This window comes from Monocercomonoides exilis (genome assembly GCF_001643675.1).
Source record: "Monocercomonoides exilis strain PA203 chromosome Unknown scaffold18-1597598, whole genome shotgun sequence".
Classification (NCBI taxonomy): domain Eukaryota; phylum Preaxostyla; order Oxymonadida; family Polymastigidae; genus Monocercomonoides; species Monocercomonoides exilis.
In genome coordinates, this window is record NW_027150563.1 from 387,805 (window position 1) to 405,010 (window position 17,206).

A 17,206-nucleotide genomic window follows, 5' to 3' on the forward strand; every position below is an offset into this window, starting at 1 on the left:
GTTCCTTTTTTTCCTATCATCTTTTTTTTGTTGATACTGTTGAATTTTTAATCTTTTTAATAAGGTTGTTGAACTAGAATTGCATGTGGATGCTATCAAAGAGATCATCCAATATCATCAGGAGCATCACAACCTTAAACAACTTGCCTATTAGTCTGCTTTGATATTTTTGGTGAACAGGTTTTGCAAAGGTTTCTCATTTGAAAACGTTATTGTGAATGAACTGCATTTTGCAAAATAGGAGACAAAAGAACTGGAGAGTTGTCGAAGAGTGTGGATCTGAAGAAGAAAGAAGAAGAGGAAAAAGGAAAAGTGAAAGAAGTGCTGGTTATTTGTAGATGGATTATCGAAATTAACTATTTCTTATTGTGGCACAAATTGTTGAATGAAGAATGTTCTGCACTTATTGGCTATGTTGAAGGAGTGCTTGTTACATCAAAGGACTGTCGCGAGGAGATTTGCAAACAATTCACATTTTAATTGAAAGTAGCAACGGGTGACAGATTTGTGAAAGTTGGTTGCTTGATAAGATGTTAAGGTACTGATGAATTTGTGGTGGAGATCCAAAAATCAACAAGGTTGACGAAATGATATGGGTGATTATTTATGAAATCATAACTTTTTTCGGAGTGTTGATTATTGTGAAAGAGTATTGTCATTGACCTAATTATTTTCTACAAAATTAAAATGTTATTTAAATATTTATAGGGAAAACGCTAAATATGAAAAATGGATTGAATTGATTTTTATTTGAGTTGTTACTTATATGTGCTCAATAAAAAAAGAATTTCAAAACAAAATAATCAAACCGAAATGTTTGTTCGAAAAAATCTGATTTCAAAAATAATCACCCATATATTATTTTTTTGGAGTATTTTTTGTGATTTCAAGGCGATTGAAAGAAAATGAAAATTGTAAATTCAACGAAAAAGGAAGAAAGGCAAGCAAAAGGATAGCTTTCGAATAGATAACAAAGAAGAATAAGAAGATTTCAATGCAAGCTTATTTGGAGCGTCACATTTTCTTAATGGCAAATAATTTTTTGAAACACCGTTGAATATTTCAAAATTCTTTGAGATTATATAAGGAAATGAACTGCATTTTTTTCATTTTCTCTTTTTTATTATTGCTTTGTTTCATTTCGAATTTGTGAATTAATGTATTTTCAAAATAACTTCTTGTTTCTAATTTTGTGAAATGAAACAGAAAAAGAAAATTTATGCGTTACAAAATTAAACACATTGTATTTTTTTCAAGCATTTACGTAATAATCTGCAATATCTAACGATAAATGATGATTTCCATTGTGGAAAAAATCAATTATTTCATTAAAGCTTATGATAACGTTTTCTAATCCATCTTCTTCTATCTTTACAAATGTTTTCCTTTTTGTCGTTTTCCTTTTCGCTCCTTCCATTTCATCTTTCTCCTTTCCTTTCAACCTCCATGAAACACATTTAAAAAATCCTAAGAATTTACCTTCTATTTTGTCATACATTGTCGATCGCTGAATCTCCTCCAACAAAGCTACAAAAGCTCCAAGGCTCAGTCAGAAATCAATCTTCAAGTAAGTCGTCCACAAATAGCTATTCGTCAAACTGAACAACAGTCCGATTGTTGTTGGGGAATATGAAGATAGCTTTTCTGTTCCAATAGAACTTTTCTCTTTTCCCGTTCCAATGACTGAAATCTTCTTTTCTTCAATCTTAATAGTTGTTGCCTCACAAACATGATCCCCTTCCAGCAGCGTGACTGACAAGCTTATCTGCACCTCACACATCTCAAATGCTTTCTTCACTGTCAGACACGGATTTGATTCATTTGCCCCACAAAGCGGAAATGCATCATTTCCATTCGCTGAAACATAAATCGTCTTGTACTTCAGCCAATCCTTCTTTTCTGTGTGTTAATATGTCCAGGCACCAGCATTCGAGTAGTTGTATGAATAGCACGATCTCTGTTCATTCGCGTTTGTGATGCAACATTTATAGAACGGATTATATGAGTTCAAAAAGATATTGCAATAATCTGAATAGATAATGTCGCAGTCATATTGAACATTGACCAGGCATTTGCTTCCATGGAAGAACATAAAATAGTAATAAATTCCATCATTTGGAGCTGTTGCTTTAACTGGATAAAATAAAAGTCCTTTTCCTTCTCTCAGTGCTGAGCAAAAAATAAATTGAAAATTCCTCATTTTGAATTTTGTGGGAACGCATTCAACGCATGTCTCTTCCACCGAATCTGTAAGCAAATGTTAACTAACTGAGCACTCAAACGTGCATTGCTCATTATATTCTTCAATTATCTTGTTTTTGAATCTCGATGTTCAAATCTAAAATTTCTTGCAGAAGAAGTCCTCTTTTGTTAAATTGCTTTGAATGTTGACTTTCACACAATTACGCGCATCTAATCTTCGAATTATTTTTTGCTTTCTTTTCCTTTTCTCGCTTTACAATCACTCTTTCTTTTGACAAGTTTCACTCTTTTAAATTTGCATGCCATCTCATAATCTCAAATTTTCGAAGACGACATGATGTAACTTTTATGAGTTTCATGTCTGACCTTCATATCTCCTATCATTTCTTTCTGAATTGCAAATTTTTATTTTGTAATTGGAGACCATAATTGTTCAAAAAAAAATAAACAAACAATTATATTTCTCTTTAATGGAAATGTGTAATTTGTCAAAGCTTTATTTATTTTTCAAAATTTCATTTTATGAAAAAAATATTATAATAATGTGAGAAATCAATTGGAAAATCTTGAGAATTCACAAAAAAACCGCATTCAGATTGAAATAGTTGATTTAGTTTTTCCAACTGATGATATTTTTCACAGACAATAATCACCAACACAAATACTCATGCCACGTTAATGCTTTGATTATTTAAAATCCAATTTGAACTTAATGTTAATTAAACTCAAAAAATGAATTTTAAAAAAATCTTTCCATTGAAAATGCACAAAATACAATTCAGAATATTGCATCAACAATTTTATGTTACAAATATTTCAATTCAATGTTTTTAAAAACGTCCAGTAGATTTAAGATTTTATCGGTTATTTCAAAATAACTGTGTTAATTTAAAATTCGTGGCTGAAACTTGAAATAACACAAATAATTTGAAATAACCGATTTATTTCACATTTTATCTAGTGATTAATCATTTGTTGGCAACAAAATTTTTTTATTTTTTAATATTCAATTATCAACAAAAAAAAGTTTTCTTATCTTTTCTTTTTTTCTTCATTCTTTTATTTTTTCTTTTATTCTTTATTCTTCTTCTTTTCTTTCTTTTTTTTTCTTTTCTTCTTCTTCTTCTTTTTTTTTTTTATAGTGTGTGTGTGTGTGTGTGTGTGTGTGTGTGTGTGTGTGTGTGTGTGTGTGTGTGTGTGTGTGTGTGTGTGTGTGTGTGTGTATGTATGTATGTATGTATGTATGTTAAAACTTTATTGTTAAATCTCGTTTTTTTATAAAAATTTATGAAATGTTTATTGATTTTTGAAAATAGTTATTTTCTTTTATGAGAATGGCGCTTTTGTTTCAAAATTTGTGTTGGATAACCTTCAGATTTTATTGTTCTTTGGAAAAAACAGCTCCGTTAATGAATAATACTTCGTTTTTTCAATTTTAATAATCAATTTGAAATATCTGAAAAAAATTTTTTTAAATTCAAATTCTTCAAATTGTCAAAATATTTATCAATTAATATGAATGTATCAAAATAAAAAATGAACAAATAGATGAACATAGAAATAAATGTGATTGCAGTTAATTCTTTTTTTGAAAACGATCTTTCTTGAAATGTTACTGAGACGAATTATTAATTTGATGATAATCAAAGAATGTATGTCAAATAAATATTCATAATTTTAATCAACGCAAGGCAGTTTTTCGTGAAAGTGATAGAAGTGAGAACAGAAACCACACGCAAATAAAAAAATTCATTGATAAAAAACAATAGAAGTTAAACAAAGAAAGATTTATGTAGCAGTTAGCAAATACTAGAATATAACATTCTCATAATTCAATTTTCGCATTTGGTCGCTTTTTTTCAACCATTTGTTTAACTTTCATTCTTTTGTATTTTTCCAATCTCTTCTTTTCCATTTTTTCGATTGGATCTTCTTCTTCTTCATCTTCTTCTCCTGGCCCTCCTCCGGAATAGTTGACGACTGTTGATCCATCACCCATGTCTTCTCCCTTCATCTTTGCACGCATCTTTTCAAGCTTATCGTGCTTTCTTTTTCGTTCCAAACGCTCTTTTGCTGTCGGTGGGGGTCTCTTTTTCTTTGGATCAAACGACACAAGCTCAATATCATATTCCAATGTTGAATCTGGTGGAATCATATCAACGACTCCTTTTCTTCCATAGCCAAGCTTAGGTGGAATTATCAAATGCCTCTTTTCTCCCGTACACATCCCCAATACTCCCTTTAAAAACGAGTTCAATGTTAATCATATAAATAAAATTTAAAGTTAATGTTAAAATGAATTTGTGGATAAACCTCTTCCCATCCTTAAAAATATAAAAATAATTTGTGAAAATGATTTTGCTGAAAGAAATAAAACCTTTGATAACATGGTGTTCTCCAACTAGAAATTCAAATGTTTCATCTCGCTTATATGAATTATCAAATTCTTCATTTGTGTTGTAAAGACGTCCAATATAATGAACCTAAAATAAAAAATGTTTCCGGAAAGGATTGAAGATATTTTAACAATATGAAGAAAAAGATAGCTCAGTTAACTGAAAACAAATACATGACCATACACGAACGACATGATGCTTCTCAACTTTTCTGTAACAATCGGTATCACCTCCAATTGTTTCGATTTTTAATTCCTTTGGTGGTGGAGGCTTAAGTCCCTGTTTAACGAGATCATCTTCGTCGTCGTCAAAATCGTCAATAGCATAAATACCAATGAGAAACAAAAGACTCACGGCAATTAAACCCATTGATTCGATCAAACTGCCCCATTACAAATGTGAAAATATAAAAATTTTTTCGCCAATGAGACCAAAATGCTTCACACTTTTTTAAAAATGATTCATTCAATAAAACTATTTGCGTTTTTAAAAATATAAGAAATGCGGACAGTGACAGTCTTAACTTTCCTCCGATCTCGAGCTGCGATGTGGAAAAAAGATTTAAAGGAGATCAAAGAAACCAGATCTGCCTTTAGAATATAAGAAGTGTTTTATCTGTTTGATTTTGCAACACGCTCAATTTCATCTTTCTTCTTGATTGCAAAAGAGTTTGATGATCCTTTAGCAGCATTCATCAATTCATCAGCAAGACATTCAGCCATTGTCTTTGTGTTGCGGAATGATGCAGAACGAGCCTAATTTTCATTAATAATAATTATTATTTGAGTTTTTAAAATAATTTGAATAATTTTCATACCCCTGATGTGAGGAGATAAAGAGCTTCGTTCACGCGACGAAGAGGTGAAACATCAACAGCTTGACGACGAACAACACCACCTGATCCGATACGAGTGGAATTCTCACGGGGGCCACTGTTTTGGATTGCATCCGCCAAGATCTGAATTGGATTCTTATCGGTCATAAGATTGATGTATTCAAAGCAGTGCTTAACAATGCGAACGGCCATAATTTTCTTACCATTGTTACGTCCATGCCTTTGAACGGTAAATGGAAACACAAAAAGAATTAAATGGATCAATTGAGTATTGAATCAATGATTAATAAAAATATTAAATACATCATGAGAGAATTAACAAGACGTTCAACAATTGGGCAGTTAGCCTTTTTGAATGGGTGTTTTGCATATGTTCCGGCAGTATGTGGGAGATACACCTTAGCTGTTTTGACAGCGATGTAATCCATTAAAGAGAGGTCTTGTACTGTCACGTCATCAAAAGTCCTGTTTTTATTTAATACGGATAAAAATTAACATTCATTGCAAAAAGCTAAGATTATAATTATCCAATCGCATACCACTTTCCGAAAAGCTTGACTTCTTCCATTTTCTGATCTTCACCGTTTTTCCCGAACTGACCGTAGACCTTTATTTAAATTTTAAAAATTATTTCCAATTTTTTATTGTTTGAATTTCTAAATATTTTGAAAAAAATTTTCAACAAAAAAATGCTATTATAAAGTGTTTTTTATTTTAGAAAATTATTATTTGATTGATAAAAGCACTTTTACTTCTTCTTACACGTGTGTTTCATATTTTTGTATTTGATGTTTCACACATATGTCAATGTTAGTCTGCAATTGTTTTATTTATAAATCGTAAGAAATTATGTCTGTAAATCCAAGCGATATGGAAAATTTGATGTCTCTTCTTATTCAGCAGCAAGAGAGTTCTGGAGAAACAATGTATGCTGCCTCAAACACATCTGCGTTAGCACCATCTACAATTCCACAAAATCCTGCAGAGTTATTTTCTTCATCTAAAAAAATGACTGAAGAAGGTTCTCGCCCTTATGGAAAGCCAAAGAAGTCAGAAAAACCTACTGATCCAAAAGCTATTTGGACTGAGGAAGAAATAGAAAATGAAGTTTATTTTGAACTACCAGATGGCAGAGAAGAAGCAAAGTATTAAAAATTTCCTTTCTTTTTGAAAAATATTTTTTTATTAATGAATGATAGATTTGAGATTTTATACAAACAACAAGTGGGTGCTGAAGAAGTGTTTTTTGGAATGGAAGGAAAGACTCCATCAATTGCTTCGTGCGACGCAATATCAATACGTGTTTATCTTCCAGAAGAAGAACCAAAGACTATTGTTTCTGATCTTGCACCAAAAATTTTGACTTTAAAAAGTCAAAAATAGTTTGCTTTTTATTAAATTCTTTGAAAAAAAATTTTTTTTTTTATTTTGCAATTTTTCCTTCAATTTTCCCAATGTTAATGTGAAGCAAACTAACTCTGCCTCTTCCAAAATTTGTTCACGATAAACAAGCTGTGGCAGAATGGGATCCGACTCGGGAGACTCTTACGGTCACTGCACCCATCGATCTTAAGCGCACTTTCGACGAATCAATACCTGAAGAGGAGGAATTACAACAAGCGAAATATGAAGTCATATAGAAAGTTGGCTTTCATGTGGATATTTATGAAAGAAGTTGAAGGCGAATATAAAAAATAAATATTTTTTTTCATTTTCGTTCTTTTTAGTTGTTGTTGTTACTGCTGCTGTTGTTGTTCGATACAGCCCTATCAAGAGAAAAGAAATTGAAATTTTGTGTTTTATGTTTGATTTAAGAATTACAATGATTTTCAACATTAACTGTTTCCTATTTCAAAACAATACAGTAAATAATGATTAAAGAATTATAAAAACGTGCGTTTTACATAATACCTTCAATATCTTCAACATATGAATAATTGCTTGAAATTTTTGTTTTATTGCTGCAATATTACAAAGCAGATTATTCGGCTTTCAAATATTTATTATTTGATAACAATTAAATTCATTTCATTTCCAAGCTTTTCTTTATTGTCCATTGTTCGAAAAATGATTGTTCAATTTTTTTATATATTTTTTTATAACAAAGATTTTCATTGAAAATATGTGTGATAACTTTTTTATTTTTCCTAATTGAATCAAAAAACTTTTAATAAAGCAACAGGATCAAATTTTGATTATTCAATTTAGCGACAGTCTTGTTTTCAACAAAACATTTTGATGCATGCCTGCCATCCCTTGGAAGCAAGTTCCAGTATTTTGTGTTCTTGGGTTTGGAATCGCCATATTCCGATATGCTATTGAAGAATACATCTCAAATGTTTGTGTACAACTAGCTTTTGATATTATATTTTTAAAAATTGTTTTCAATTTTTATCATACAAAACCCTGCATATTTCTTTTATTTGTATGTCTTTAAAGATTTTATTAAAAAGATCTTTCTTCCGAAGGAGAAAAACACGAAAATTTGTTCAAGAGGCTTTTAGCTTACTTTATTATGTTTCAATTACAATAGCGGAATGGGTATATGTAGCAGAAAATCATTTAATATTTCATCTTAAACTTTGCTGGGTATGAATTTTTATTCGTTTTACATAATTTTAAATTTAAAATGCTTTTCAGACTAATTATGCAACCACTGAAGTAACTCAGCTTGGCAAAACTTTGTATTACATGGAATGTCTTTATTATGTATCGTCACTATTCTATACGCTTTTCCAAACAAAGCGACTTGGAGATCTTTTTGAAACATATTTCCATCACGCGATGACCCTTGCCTTGCTTGGCTTTTCTTATAAAATGCGGTATTTATTATTAGCATATAAATTATAACAAATCATAATTTTTTTTTAAATGGAAACAGATGCTCTCGAATTGGAATTGTGATATGCTTTATTCACAATTTTAGTGAAATATTCGTTTGTGTCGCAAAGGCCATGCTTTATTTTTCATTCATTCACGGTTCGGTTTACGCGTTTTGGGTTGTTGTGGTTTGATCTTTATTTCTTTCCAAACATTTAATTCTTCACGTTAATTTATAAACAAACAAAAAACTTTATTTTTTTGATCAATAAAATAAAATAAAAATAAAATAAACAAAAATAAAACCCAACAACGAATCCAACCAGATCACCTGGCTTTTGCTGCGCCTGCTGTACTTCCCGTTGTTCGTGATCCGCTCCACGCTATTCGACTGCTACCGAATGGTTGTGTCAGTGGGGGAGGCATCTGCTTCTGCATGGATAACAGCTGTGAGTTTTCTGTTAGCCTTGCTCTGCCTCCACGTGTGGTGGTTCAGGAAATTCATTGTTCTTCTGATGAAGCTGACGCTGTCCCTGAGAAAGGAGAAGGCGAAGCGGAAGCGGAAGAAGGAGAAGGAGAACGAGAGGAGGGAGAGGGAGAGGAGGAAGAGAATCAGAGCATTGAGGAAGAAGAAGAAGAAGAAGGGAAAGGGGGAGCAAGGGGAAGGGGAAGGGGAAGGAGATGAAGGAGATGAAGGGGATGAAAGCGAAGAGGCGAATAAACGGCATGGCGATGGGAAAGAAGGTGGCATTTCTTCTATCTTCGATATCACATCGCCTTCTTCTTCTTCTTCTTCTATTTCTTCTTCTTCTTCTGGTGCTGCTGCTTCTTCCTCCATTCTCCTTCCTTCATTTCGTCCGGCGCTTTCAACTTCTCCTCTTCTTTCTTCTTTCTCTTCTTCTCCTTCTTCTCCTTCCTCCTCCCCCTCCTCCTCCTCATTATCATCATCATCATATTCTTCTTCTTCTTCTTCTCGTCTTTCATCCAAAATAGCGCTTAACATCTATCCAGGTGTTAGTACCTCTTCTTCTTCTCCTTCTCCTTTTTCTTCTTCTTCTGCTTTATCAAAATCTTCACACAACGGAGAAGAAGAAGATGAAGAAGATGAAGATGTGGAAGAGGAAGAAGAATTCGATGATGATGATGAATTTGATGATGACAACGAAGAAGAAGAAGAAGAAGAAGAAGAAGAACTTTCTTCTTCTCCTCTTCTGTCTCCTTCTCCTTCTCCTTCTCCTCTTCTTTCGAAGTATGTGAGAAGAAGAAGAATAAATCCAGCAAAACAGGCGGAAGAGCATAAAAACGCAGATGACGCTGATAATTCTCATTCATCTCGTTCTTCTTCTAATTCTTCTTCTTCCTCCTCCTCCTCCTCTTCTTCTTCTTCAATTAATTCTTCTTCTTCTTCTTCTTCTTCTTCTTCTTCTTCTTCTTCTTCTTCTTCTCTTTCATCAAATTCTGACCCGAATTCAAATTCTTTGGATTCTTCTCCTTTATTCACATTTGCACAACACAAAGATTCTAAACCAAATATTTCTTCTTCTTCCATTTCTTCTTCTTCTTCTCTTTCTTCTTCTTCTTCTTCTCTTTCTTCTTCTTCTTCTTCTCTTTCTTCTTCTTATTCTTCCACTTCATCATTATCGTCTTCTTCTATTTCTTCTTCTCCTTCTCCTTCTCCTTCTTCTTCCTCCTCTTCCTCTTCCTCTTCTCCTTCTCCTCCTCCTTTGCCTTCGTATCAACCTTCGATGTACATAACAAGACCTTCAATGTTTCAGAGATTATAAAGGAAAAATTAGTTATCCTAAAAAAATATAAATAGAGGAAAAGAAAAGAAGAGGAAAGAAAAGAAAAGAAAAGAAAAAAAAGAAAAGGAAAGGAAAGAAGAGAAAAAGGAAAGGAAAGGAAAGAAGAGAAAAAGAAAAGATAAGATAAAGACAAAGAAAAGAAAGAAGAGGAACTTTTATTAATTGGGATTGCATAGTTATGTTTTTAAGCTTTATAATTTAAACAGAAAAAATAAAAGACGATTTTTTTTTTTTTCTGTTTATTTTTTATTTTAGTAACATTTTATTCTGTTTTTTAATTAATTTTCTATTTTTTCAAACAAATTTTTTATTTTATTTTTTTTTTTTTCATTTTTTTTATTTTTTGATAGCAAATTCTTTACAATGTTAAACTTTTGGTGTTGTATCTCAATTTGCGTGCAAGGCCATTTTTATATTAATTTTCATTTTTTTTTTTTCATTCAATTTATTTATTTTAAATCAATCTGGTTTTTTTTTTTTTTTTTTTTTTCTTTCTGCAATTGATAATTTTTTAGTTGCTTTAGTTGGTGAGTTTTTAAGATAAATAAATAAATAAAATAAAAGATATTTTTCTTTTTTTAACAGAAAAATATTTTTGTTTTGTTGATTTTGTTGATTTTGTTGATTTTGTTTATTTTATTCGTTTTATTCGTTTTGTTCGTTTTGAAAATGTTTATAGATATTTTTCACTCAATCCTGATCCTCTTCTTTGAATTGTGCTAAGTTTTATATAGAAATGTTGTTTGTTTCATTGGAAGATATCAAAGAAAGAGAGAGAAAGAGAGAAAGAGAAAGAGAAGGAAGAGAGAAAGAGAAAGAGAAGGAAGAAAGAAAAAAGGAAGGGAAGAAAGAAATAAAAGAAGGAAGGGAAGGAAGGAAACTTTTTCTATTTAATAAATCTGTGTTTTCTTTGTTCTGTTTTACTTTTCTTTTTCTTTTTCTTTTTCTTTTTCTTTTTAAACTTTTTTTGAACTTTTTTGCAAATGTTTCATTTGCTAACACTTCACAAACACAAAACATCGCCTGCTTTTTGGTGTAAGAATTTGATTTTTATTTTATTTTTATTTTATTCTTTCTTTTTTATTGCATGGAAATTAAAACCTTTTGTGCTTTTCTCTTGATTTTTTAATGTTTACTTTTAAATTTGAATTTACCGCTAAAAATTGAATTCAAAAAGAAAGAAAGGTAAATTATCTGGGAAAATCTGTTGATGCAATTAAATTTTCTAAAAAAGGAAAAGGAAAAGAAAAGAAAAAGGAAAAGAGCATTACGATGTAACGAAGAATGTGAGGTGGATGAATCTCAAAAGGAAAAAAAAATGAAGAGAAAACAAGAATTCTAATAAATGTCTATTGATAAATATCAAATTCTATTCAATTACTTAACTTTTCTTTATTTTATTTTATTTCTCAATGTTTAATTTGAATCTTATTTCATTCAGTTCAGTTGAGTTCAATTTTGTTCAGTTCATTTCAATTTATTCGATTTCAAATAATTCTCTTTTATTCAATTTCAGTCTATTTCATTCTATTCTATTCTATTCTTCTATTCTGTTTTATTCTTATTATTCTTATTCTTTAACAGTCTTATTTATACGAAGGAATATACAGCGTCTCATTCGGCTTCAAAATCGGCCTATTCGCTTCCGATGGCACATACCTCATTTCCTTCTCTGTCTTCGCTTTGCCTCTCTCTTTCCTCTTCTCCCTCTCAAAATCTGAGTCCGTCCTCCTCTCCCTCTCCTTCCCGTCTTCCTTCGGCCGCTTCGGCAGCTTTCCACCCGTTTCCATTTGAATTCTTCCGGCACTCCTCTCATCCCTCCCTCTTCTCCTTCCACTTTCTCTCTCTTCTCTTCCTTCTCTTCCTTCCCTGTGCCATGCTTGTGCTTCTTTATGAGTTTCTTTCTCTTTCTCCTTCTCTTTCTGTTTTTCCTTCTCCTTCTCTTTTTCATTTTCCTTCTTGTCTTTCTCCTTCTCCTTCTCCTTCTGCTTTTGTGTTTGTGTTTGTGTTTGAGCTTTTCCCTGTGATTGCATTTTAATTGATTCATCCTTCACTTCGTGTGTTGTTGGCGCCATTATCTTCGGACGTTGCGTTTGGATTGCAAGTGAAGAGGGGGTTTTGGATGAGGAAGTAGAAGAAGAGGAAGAAGAAGAGGAGGAAGAGGAGGAGGAAGAGGAAGAGGAAGAAGAAGTTGGATCTGATACTGTTCTTTGTGGGCTTGCATTTATGGAAGAAGCAGCAGTCTTCGTTTCCTTTGGAGATGTTCCAGAAGAAGAAGAAGAAGAAGAAGAAGAAGAAGAGGAAGAGGAAGAGGAAGAGGAAGAGGAAGAGGAAGAGGAAGAGGAAGAGGAAGAGGAAGAAGAAGTGGAAGAAGTGGAAGAAGTGGAAGAAGTGGTTGAATTCTGTTTACTTGCAGCCTTCTTCGGCGAAGCAGCAGCAACTTTCGCTTTGGCGCTTTTCTCTTTCTTGTCCTTCTTCTCTTTCTTAGCCATCTTATCCATCTTTTCAGCTTTTCCCGTTTTTCCTTTCTTCTCTGCATTGTCGTCATTCTCATCATTATCATCGCTATTTCCATTGCTATCTCCATTTTCAGTTCCCTGCTGATGATGATGCTGCTTGTGCTGAGTGGTGTGTGTGTGGTGTGTGACGTGTGTAGCTGGTGCAGCTGTTGATGAGGATGAGGAGGAGGATGATGATGATTTCAATGAAGAAGATGATATTGATGATGCTGATGCTGAAGCTGTTATTGTGGTTTCTGGTTTTTGATGCCCCTGTTTCTTTTTGTGGGAGGAAGAGAATTGGATTGGATTTGGGTGTCGGATGGGGTTGGCGAATTCAGCTGGCACGCCTGTGGGCGGAAGAGGAGCGGATGCCACTGAAGTAGTCTTAGGCGAAGGAACAAGGGGAGAAGAAGAAGAAGAAGAAGATGATGATGATGATGAAGCAGAATCGGCTGAGGGAGATGGAATGTGCGAAGAAGATGGGAGTGATTTTGGAATACCGCTTGCAGCAACGGTTGCTTTTGGTGCTGGAGAAGGCACAGAGTTCAGAGGATTTTGATCTCCTTTTTTTGATTTGCCCTTTTTCGAAACGGGTTCAACCGGATTAAACCATTTTGTGGTTACCAGAGTATCAAGAATTTTTCTTAATTGCTCAAATGTTTGAGATGGAATCCCGGATGGCTTGTTTTCTCCTGCCAGAAGTGAACAAGCAAACGTAGAAGATTTTGAAAACGGATCAATATCCGACAGATCTTCAATTGAAGATGGGACAATATGATGAGAAAGACTTCCAACCGATTTTACATCTGCAAGAGAAACATTTCCAGCTTTTGCAGCAATAAGGCCAGCTCTTTCTTCTCCTTTTGGTCCTTCAAGTATTTTAGGAAGTATAAGAGCAGTTAGCAGCATACTTACCTCATGAGCATGTTTTGCTTGGCGTTTAACTTTTTCCGCTTCTTCTGCTGCTAAATATGTTGTAACTTGTGCGCGCAATTGCTCTAGATCTTCAATGCTTTTCTGAAGATATATTTTCCCTGCAACTTTTTGACTTTGAAGGAAATCAAGTTCTTCACCTGATTCTTGAAGTTTTTCCAGTTGTTCAACCTGGGACATTTTCTTTATGGATGACCGAAGCTTCCTCTGAATAGAATCTAATATGGGGTTATCTTCAAGAGGCAAATTCGGCACAGTTGGAACTTTTTGCTTTGTTGAAACATTGCTTTTTTGATCTTTCTGTTGCTGCTTTTGTTTATCTGAAGCGCGCTTTCTTTAGCATTAAAATATATTTAAATTTTAATTTTATACACATAATAGTCTTGATAATCACACTTTTTCCCTTTTTCCATTCGAAAAGGAAGAATATCTGCAATTCAAAAAGAAAATATACAAAAGATCAAAATTTCAGTAAAATGTCCAAAAAATAACAACTGAGCAAATGTGAAGTGAATTAACTTTATTTTTTATGCCGACAAAAGCTTCTTTTTCTTTTCTTCTTCTTCCTTCTTCTTTTCTCCTTCCACTCTTTCAATACAAGCTGTGACTTCGGCATCAGTTAGGATTCTCATTGGCTTTCCGCATTCCATTACGCAAATTTCTAAATTTTTAGATCCTGTATCAACAACCTCCAATAGCGCTTTCATAGCCAAATCTATGGAATCATTTGTGGAAAGATCTTGCTGGAAGTGGTTTTCCAGATATTCTCTCACAACATCACCGCTTCTGCCAATTGCAGTGGCCTTGAAAAAAGTTTATTGATTAGCAAAAATAAAAATTTCAGTGACAAAATCAAATAGCATACTTGCCATTCTGTAGATGTTCCAGTTGGATCTGTTACGAATAAATGAGGTGTTTTGTCTGGATCAAATCCAGCAATCAAAGTTGATATTCCAAATGGTCTTGCTCCTCCTGATTGCGTATATTTCTAAAAACATATGAACATTAAAGAGAATAATAATATGCAATGCTCATAACAAAAGAAAAACCTGTTGTATCCCAGCAATGTATCTTGCAATATAATCAACAGGACATGGAGCATCCATTCTTAGACGGAAATTTTGGCATTCAATTCTTGCCTAGTTGTGTTTTAAATAACATTGTAAATTACCACAAAATCAAAAATTTGTCAATTTATTAAAAATGGCAATTAAAGTTTCTCCGCATTCAAAAAAATATCCAATATTCTTTAACTGTCATTAATATGCACACCTTATTTAAAATTACTCTTGCATCTGCAGACAGTCCAGAGTACGCAAGTGCAATGTGGCTATCAAGTGCTCCGACTTTCTTTACGGTTCTTGAATCTTGCAGTTTTTTTGTTTCAAACTTTTCCAAAGCGAGAATGACACTATTTGCACCTCGAACTCCAATGGATGCAGCGCCCTTTTTTACAGCTTCCATGGCGTATTCAGCTTGAAATAAATGTCCATCTGGTGAGAAAACTGTAAGAGCACGATCGTATTTGCTCATTGAAAAATCTAATATGGCATTTTTGAGTAACATAATTTTTGATAAATTTGAAAAAGCTTTGTTAAATCACTTTAAACCATGCATAAATAATAATCAATTTGTTTTGGTTTTGTGACAAACATCGAAACAAATATTTTGCTCATTATTTATTTTCCATCGAAAAAATAAAAATGCATTGGAAAAATATAAAAAAATTATCATTTTCCATTACAAAAAAAAGATTGTCTTTGTGTTATAAGTGTTACCAAATTAGTGACACGCCACTTTCACATTTTTATAATTCTGCTGATGTGTGATAAATATAAATAATTTTTAAAAAAATATTTAAATAATTTGAAAATAAAAATTAAATAAAATAAAATAAAATAAAATAAAATAAAATAAAATTGAATGTGACTTTGTCAGTTTAAGTGAAAAAATATTATTCACTATTTTGTTTCATTTAGTCTTTTTCAGGCAAATAAAAGTTTTCCTTTTTAAATAAATTTATCTTCAAGTTACCGAATTTATTTCTATCAAAAAATTCTTATTGATTAATTGTTGAATTATGCAAGAAGAGGAACGCGAAGAAATGAACACTTTGTTGAAAGAACTTCTTTTCATTTGTTTTTATCAGAAAAAGATTTAGATGTTAATTACTTGAAATCGAATTTTTCATCATGAATTAATACAGCTAGTGTTCATAATTGTGGACACTTTCAATAACTGTGGACAGTAGCATAATCTCAACAACCATTGATAGTTGCATTTTGATAAAATACCCAACTGTTCCCTCATTGAATATTAACTAATATGAATAGTTTTAATCACACATCCAACACAATGAAATGGCTTATTTTTTTTTGAAAACTTCCTTTTGTTTAATTATCAAATATTACAAAAAATACATATTTTCATCAAATTTCTGCTCCCACAAAAAATACTTCATTGTCATGAAAACAAAACCTTAACAATGTTATTATTACCATTTCAGTGAAGTTTTATTTATAAGAACAGAAATTTGATGAAAATATGTATTTTTTGTAATATTTGATAATTAAACAAAAGGAAGTTTTCAAAAAAAAATAAGCCATTTCATTGTGTTGGATGTGTGATTAAAACTATTCATATTAGTTAATATTCAATGAGGGAACAGTTGGGTATTTTATCAAAATGCAACTATCAATGGTTGTTGAGATTATGCTACTGTCCACAGTTATTGAAAGTGTCCACAATTATTTACACTAACTATACACTAAAAATTGTTCTAAGTTGAAGAAATTATTATTGAAATCATAATTTTATTGTCTTAATAATAGATATTTTATAAAGAGAATTCAAAAAAAAAAAAAAAAAAAAAAAAAAAAAAAAAAAAAAAAAAAAAACGTGATTTTTTATTTGAGTTAGTATTTTTGGTAATGTTTGTGTTGTTGTTTTATGTGACTTTTGAAAAATTTGAACCAAAAATAAATCAGCAATAAACATAAAATAAAAAAGTTGTTATTCGTATAATTAAAAATGAAAAGAAAATTTTTATGAAAAATTGAAAAGTTTAAAGTGAAATTCATAAGAATCATTCGTTATTTGATTAGCGAAAAAAATCAATATTTCACAAAATTTTGACGAAAAAGTGGGCCTTCAATTGAGATTAAATAAAAACAAATCTAAATCATATTCATTTTTCAATTTTGCAATAGTTTGAAAAAAAGTTCAAAATTGTATCGGAAAAGAGATGAAAAATTATTAAAACAACAAATATCATAGTTATACCAATTACATGTTTTCATTTTCTTTTTCAATTTTTTTGATAATTTTTGGGAATTCCATAAATTTTCAGACTTATTAAGCAGAAAGCATTAGTATATTTTTGTCATTCATAACTTTATTGAACTTTCTCAGATTTCGAAATTAATAGGGTTTTCATTTCTGCAAAACATACAGTTTGCGAAAAAATACCGGACAAGATCGATTTCTCAATTACCACTCAAAGAGAAAATCTGATAATATTCCTCAAAAGATATCTTAACAATACAAACTCATTTGGCATATCAGACTTTCATTTCCGTGCAGACTGAATATTTAAAAAATAATTTTTAAAATCTCGGAGAAATTTGATTATGTGTTTCTCCGAGATTTTAAAAATTATTTTTTAAATATTCAGTCTGCACGGAAATGAAAGTCTGATATGCCAAATGAGTTTGT

The 17,206-nt window shown here is 31.7% G+C and overlaps 6 protein-coding genes across 6 annotated transcripts; 2 read left to right on the top strand and 4 right to left on the bottom strand.

Moving 5' to 3' along the window:
- Nucleotides 1-3,668: 3,668 nt before the first annotated feature.
- MONOS_12961 (putative FK506-binding protein) lies at nt 3,669-4,982 on the bottom strand. Its single transcript, XM_067865627.1, has 4 exons — nt 4,782-4,982; nt 4,580-4,685; nt 4,516-4,526; nt 3,669-4,441 (listed from the first exon to the last, which is right to left on the bottom strand). Exons 1-4 carry the CDS (start codon nt 4,965-4,967, stop codon nt 4,028-4,030), a joined length of 717 nt encoding a protein of 238 aa, XP_067728756.1. The 5' UTR covers nt 4,968-4,982; the 3' UTR covers nt 3,669-4,027.
- A 99-nt stretch (nt 4,983-5,081) lies between these two features.
- Nucleotides 5,082-6,019, bottom strand: MONOS_12962 (putative 40S ribosomal protein S5-1). Its single transcript, XM_067865628.1, has 4 exons — nt 5,973-6,019; nt 5,737-5,898; nt 5,416-5,653; nt 5,082-5,353 (listed from the first exon to the last, which is right to left on the bottom strand). The coding sequence occupies exons 1-4, from the start codon at nt 5,999-6,001 to the stop codon at nt 5,210-5,212; spliced, it is 573 nt and encodes a 190-aa protein (XP_067728757.1). The 5' UTR covers nt 6,002-6,019; the 3' UTR covers nt 5,082-5,209.
- A 48-nt stretch (nt 6,020-6,067) lies between these two features.
- MONOS_12963 (putative dynein assembly factor 6, axonemal) lies at nt 6,068-7,223 on the top strand. The gene is made up of 5 exons (XM_067865629.1): nt 6,068-6,079; nt 6,137-6,197; nt 6,248-6,578; nt 6,633-6,815; nt 6,902-7,223. Exons 3-5 carry the CDS (start codon nt 6,283-6,285, stop codon nt 7,071-7,073), a joined length of 651 nt encoding a protein of 216 aa, XP_067728758.1. The 5' UTR covers nt 6,068-6,079; nt 6,137-6,197; nt 6,248-6,282; the 3' UTR covers nt 7,074-7,223.
- Nucleotides 7,224-7,675: 452 nt separating this feature from the next.
- On the top strand, nt 7,676-10,123 carry MONOS_12964 (ceramide synthetase; the record flags this gene model as incomplete). The annotated part of the gene is made up of 5 exons (XM_067865630.1): nt 7,676-7,771; nt 7,873-8,022; nt 8,074-8,255; nt 8,315-8,441; nt 8,580-10,123. 5 exons carry the CDS (start codon nt 7,676-7,678, stop codon nt 10,035-10,037), a joined length of 2,013 nt encoding a protein of 670 aa, XP_067728759.1. The 3' UTR covers nt 10,038-10,123.
- A 1,125-nt stretch (nt 10,124-11,248) lies between these two features.
- MONOS_12965 (uncharacterized protein) lies at nt 11,249-13,941 on the bottom strand. Its single transcript, XM_067865631.1, has 2 exons — nt 13,889-13,941; nt 11,249-13,826 (listed from the first exon to the last, which is right to left on the bottom strand). Exons 1-2 carry the CDS (start codon nt 13,903-13,905, stop codon nt 11,645-11,647), a joined length of 2,199 nt encoding a protein of 732 aa, XP_067728760.1. The 5' UTR covers nt 13,906-13,941; the 3' UTR covers nt 11,249-11,644.
- Nucleotides 13,942-14,019: 78 nt separating this feature from the next.
- MONOS_12966 (putative Proteasome subunit alpha type-7-B) lies at nt 14,020-15,025 on the bottom strand (the record flags this gene model as incomplete). Its single annotated transcript, XM_067865632.1, has 4 exons — nt 14,020-14,295; nt 14,358-14,480; nt 14,542-14,631; nt 14,765-15,025. 4 exons carry the CDS (start codon nt 15,023-15,025, stop codon nt 14,020-14,022), a joined length of 750 nt encoding a protein of 249 aa, XP_067728761.1.
- Between the last annotated feature and the right edge of the window lie 2,181 nt (nt 15,026-17,206).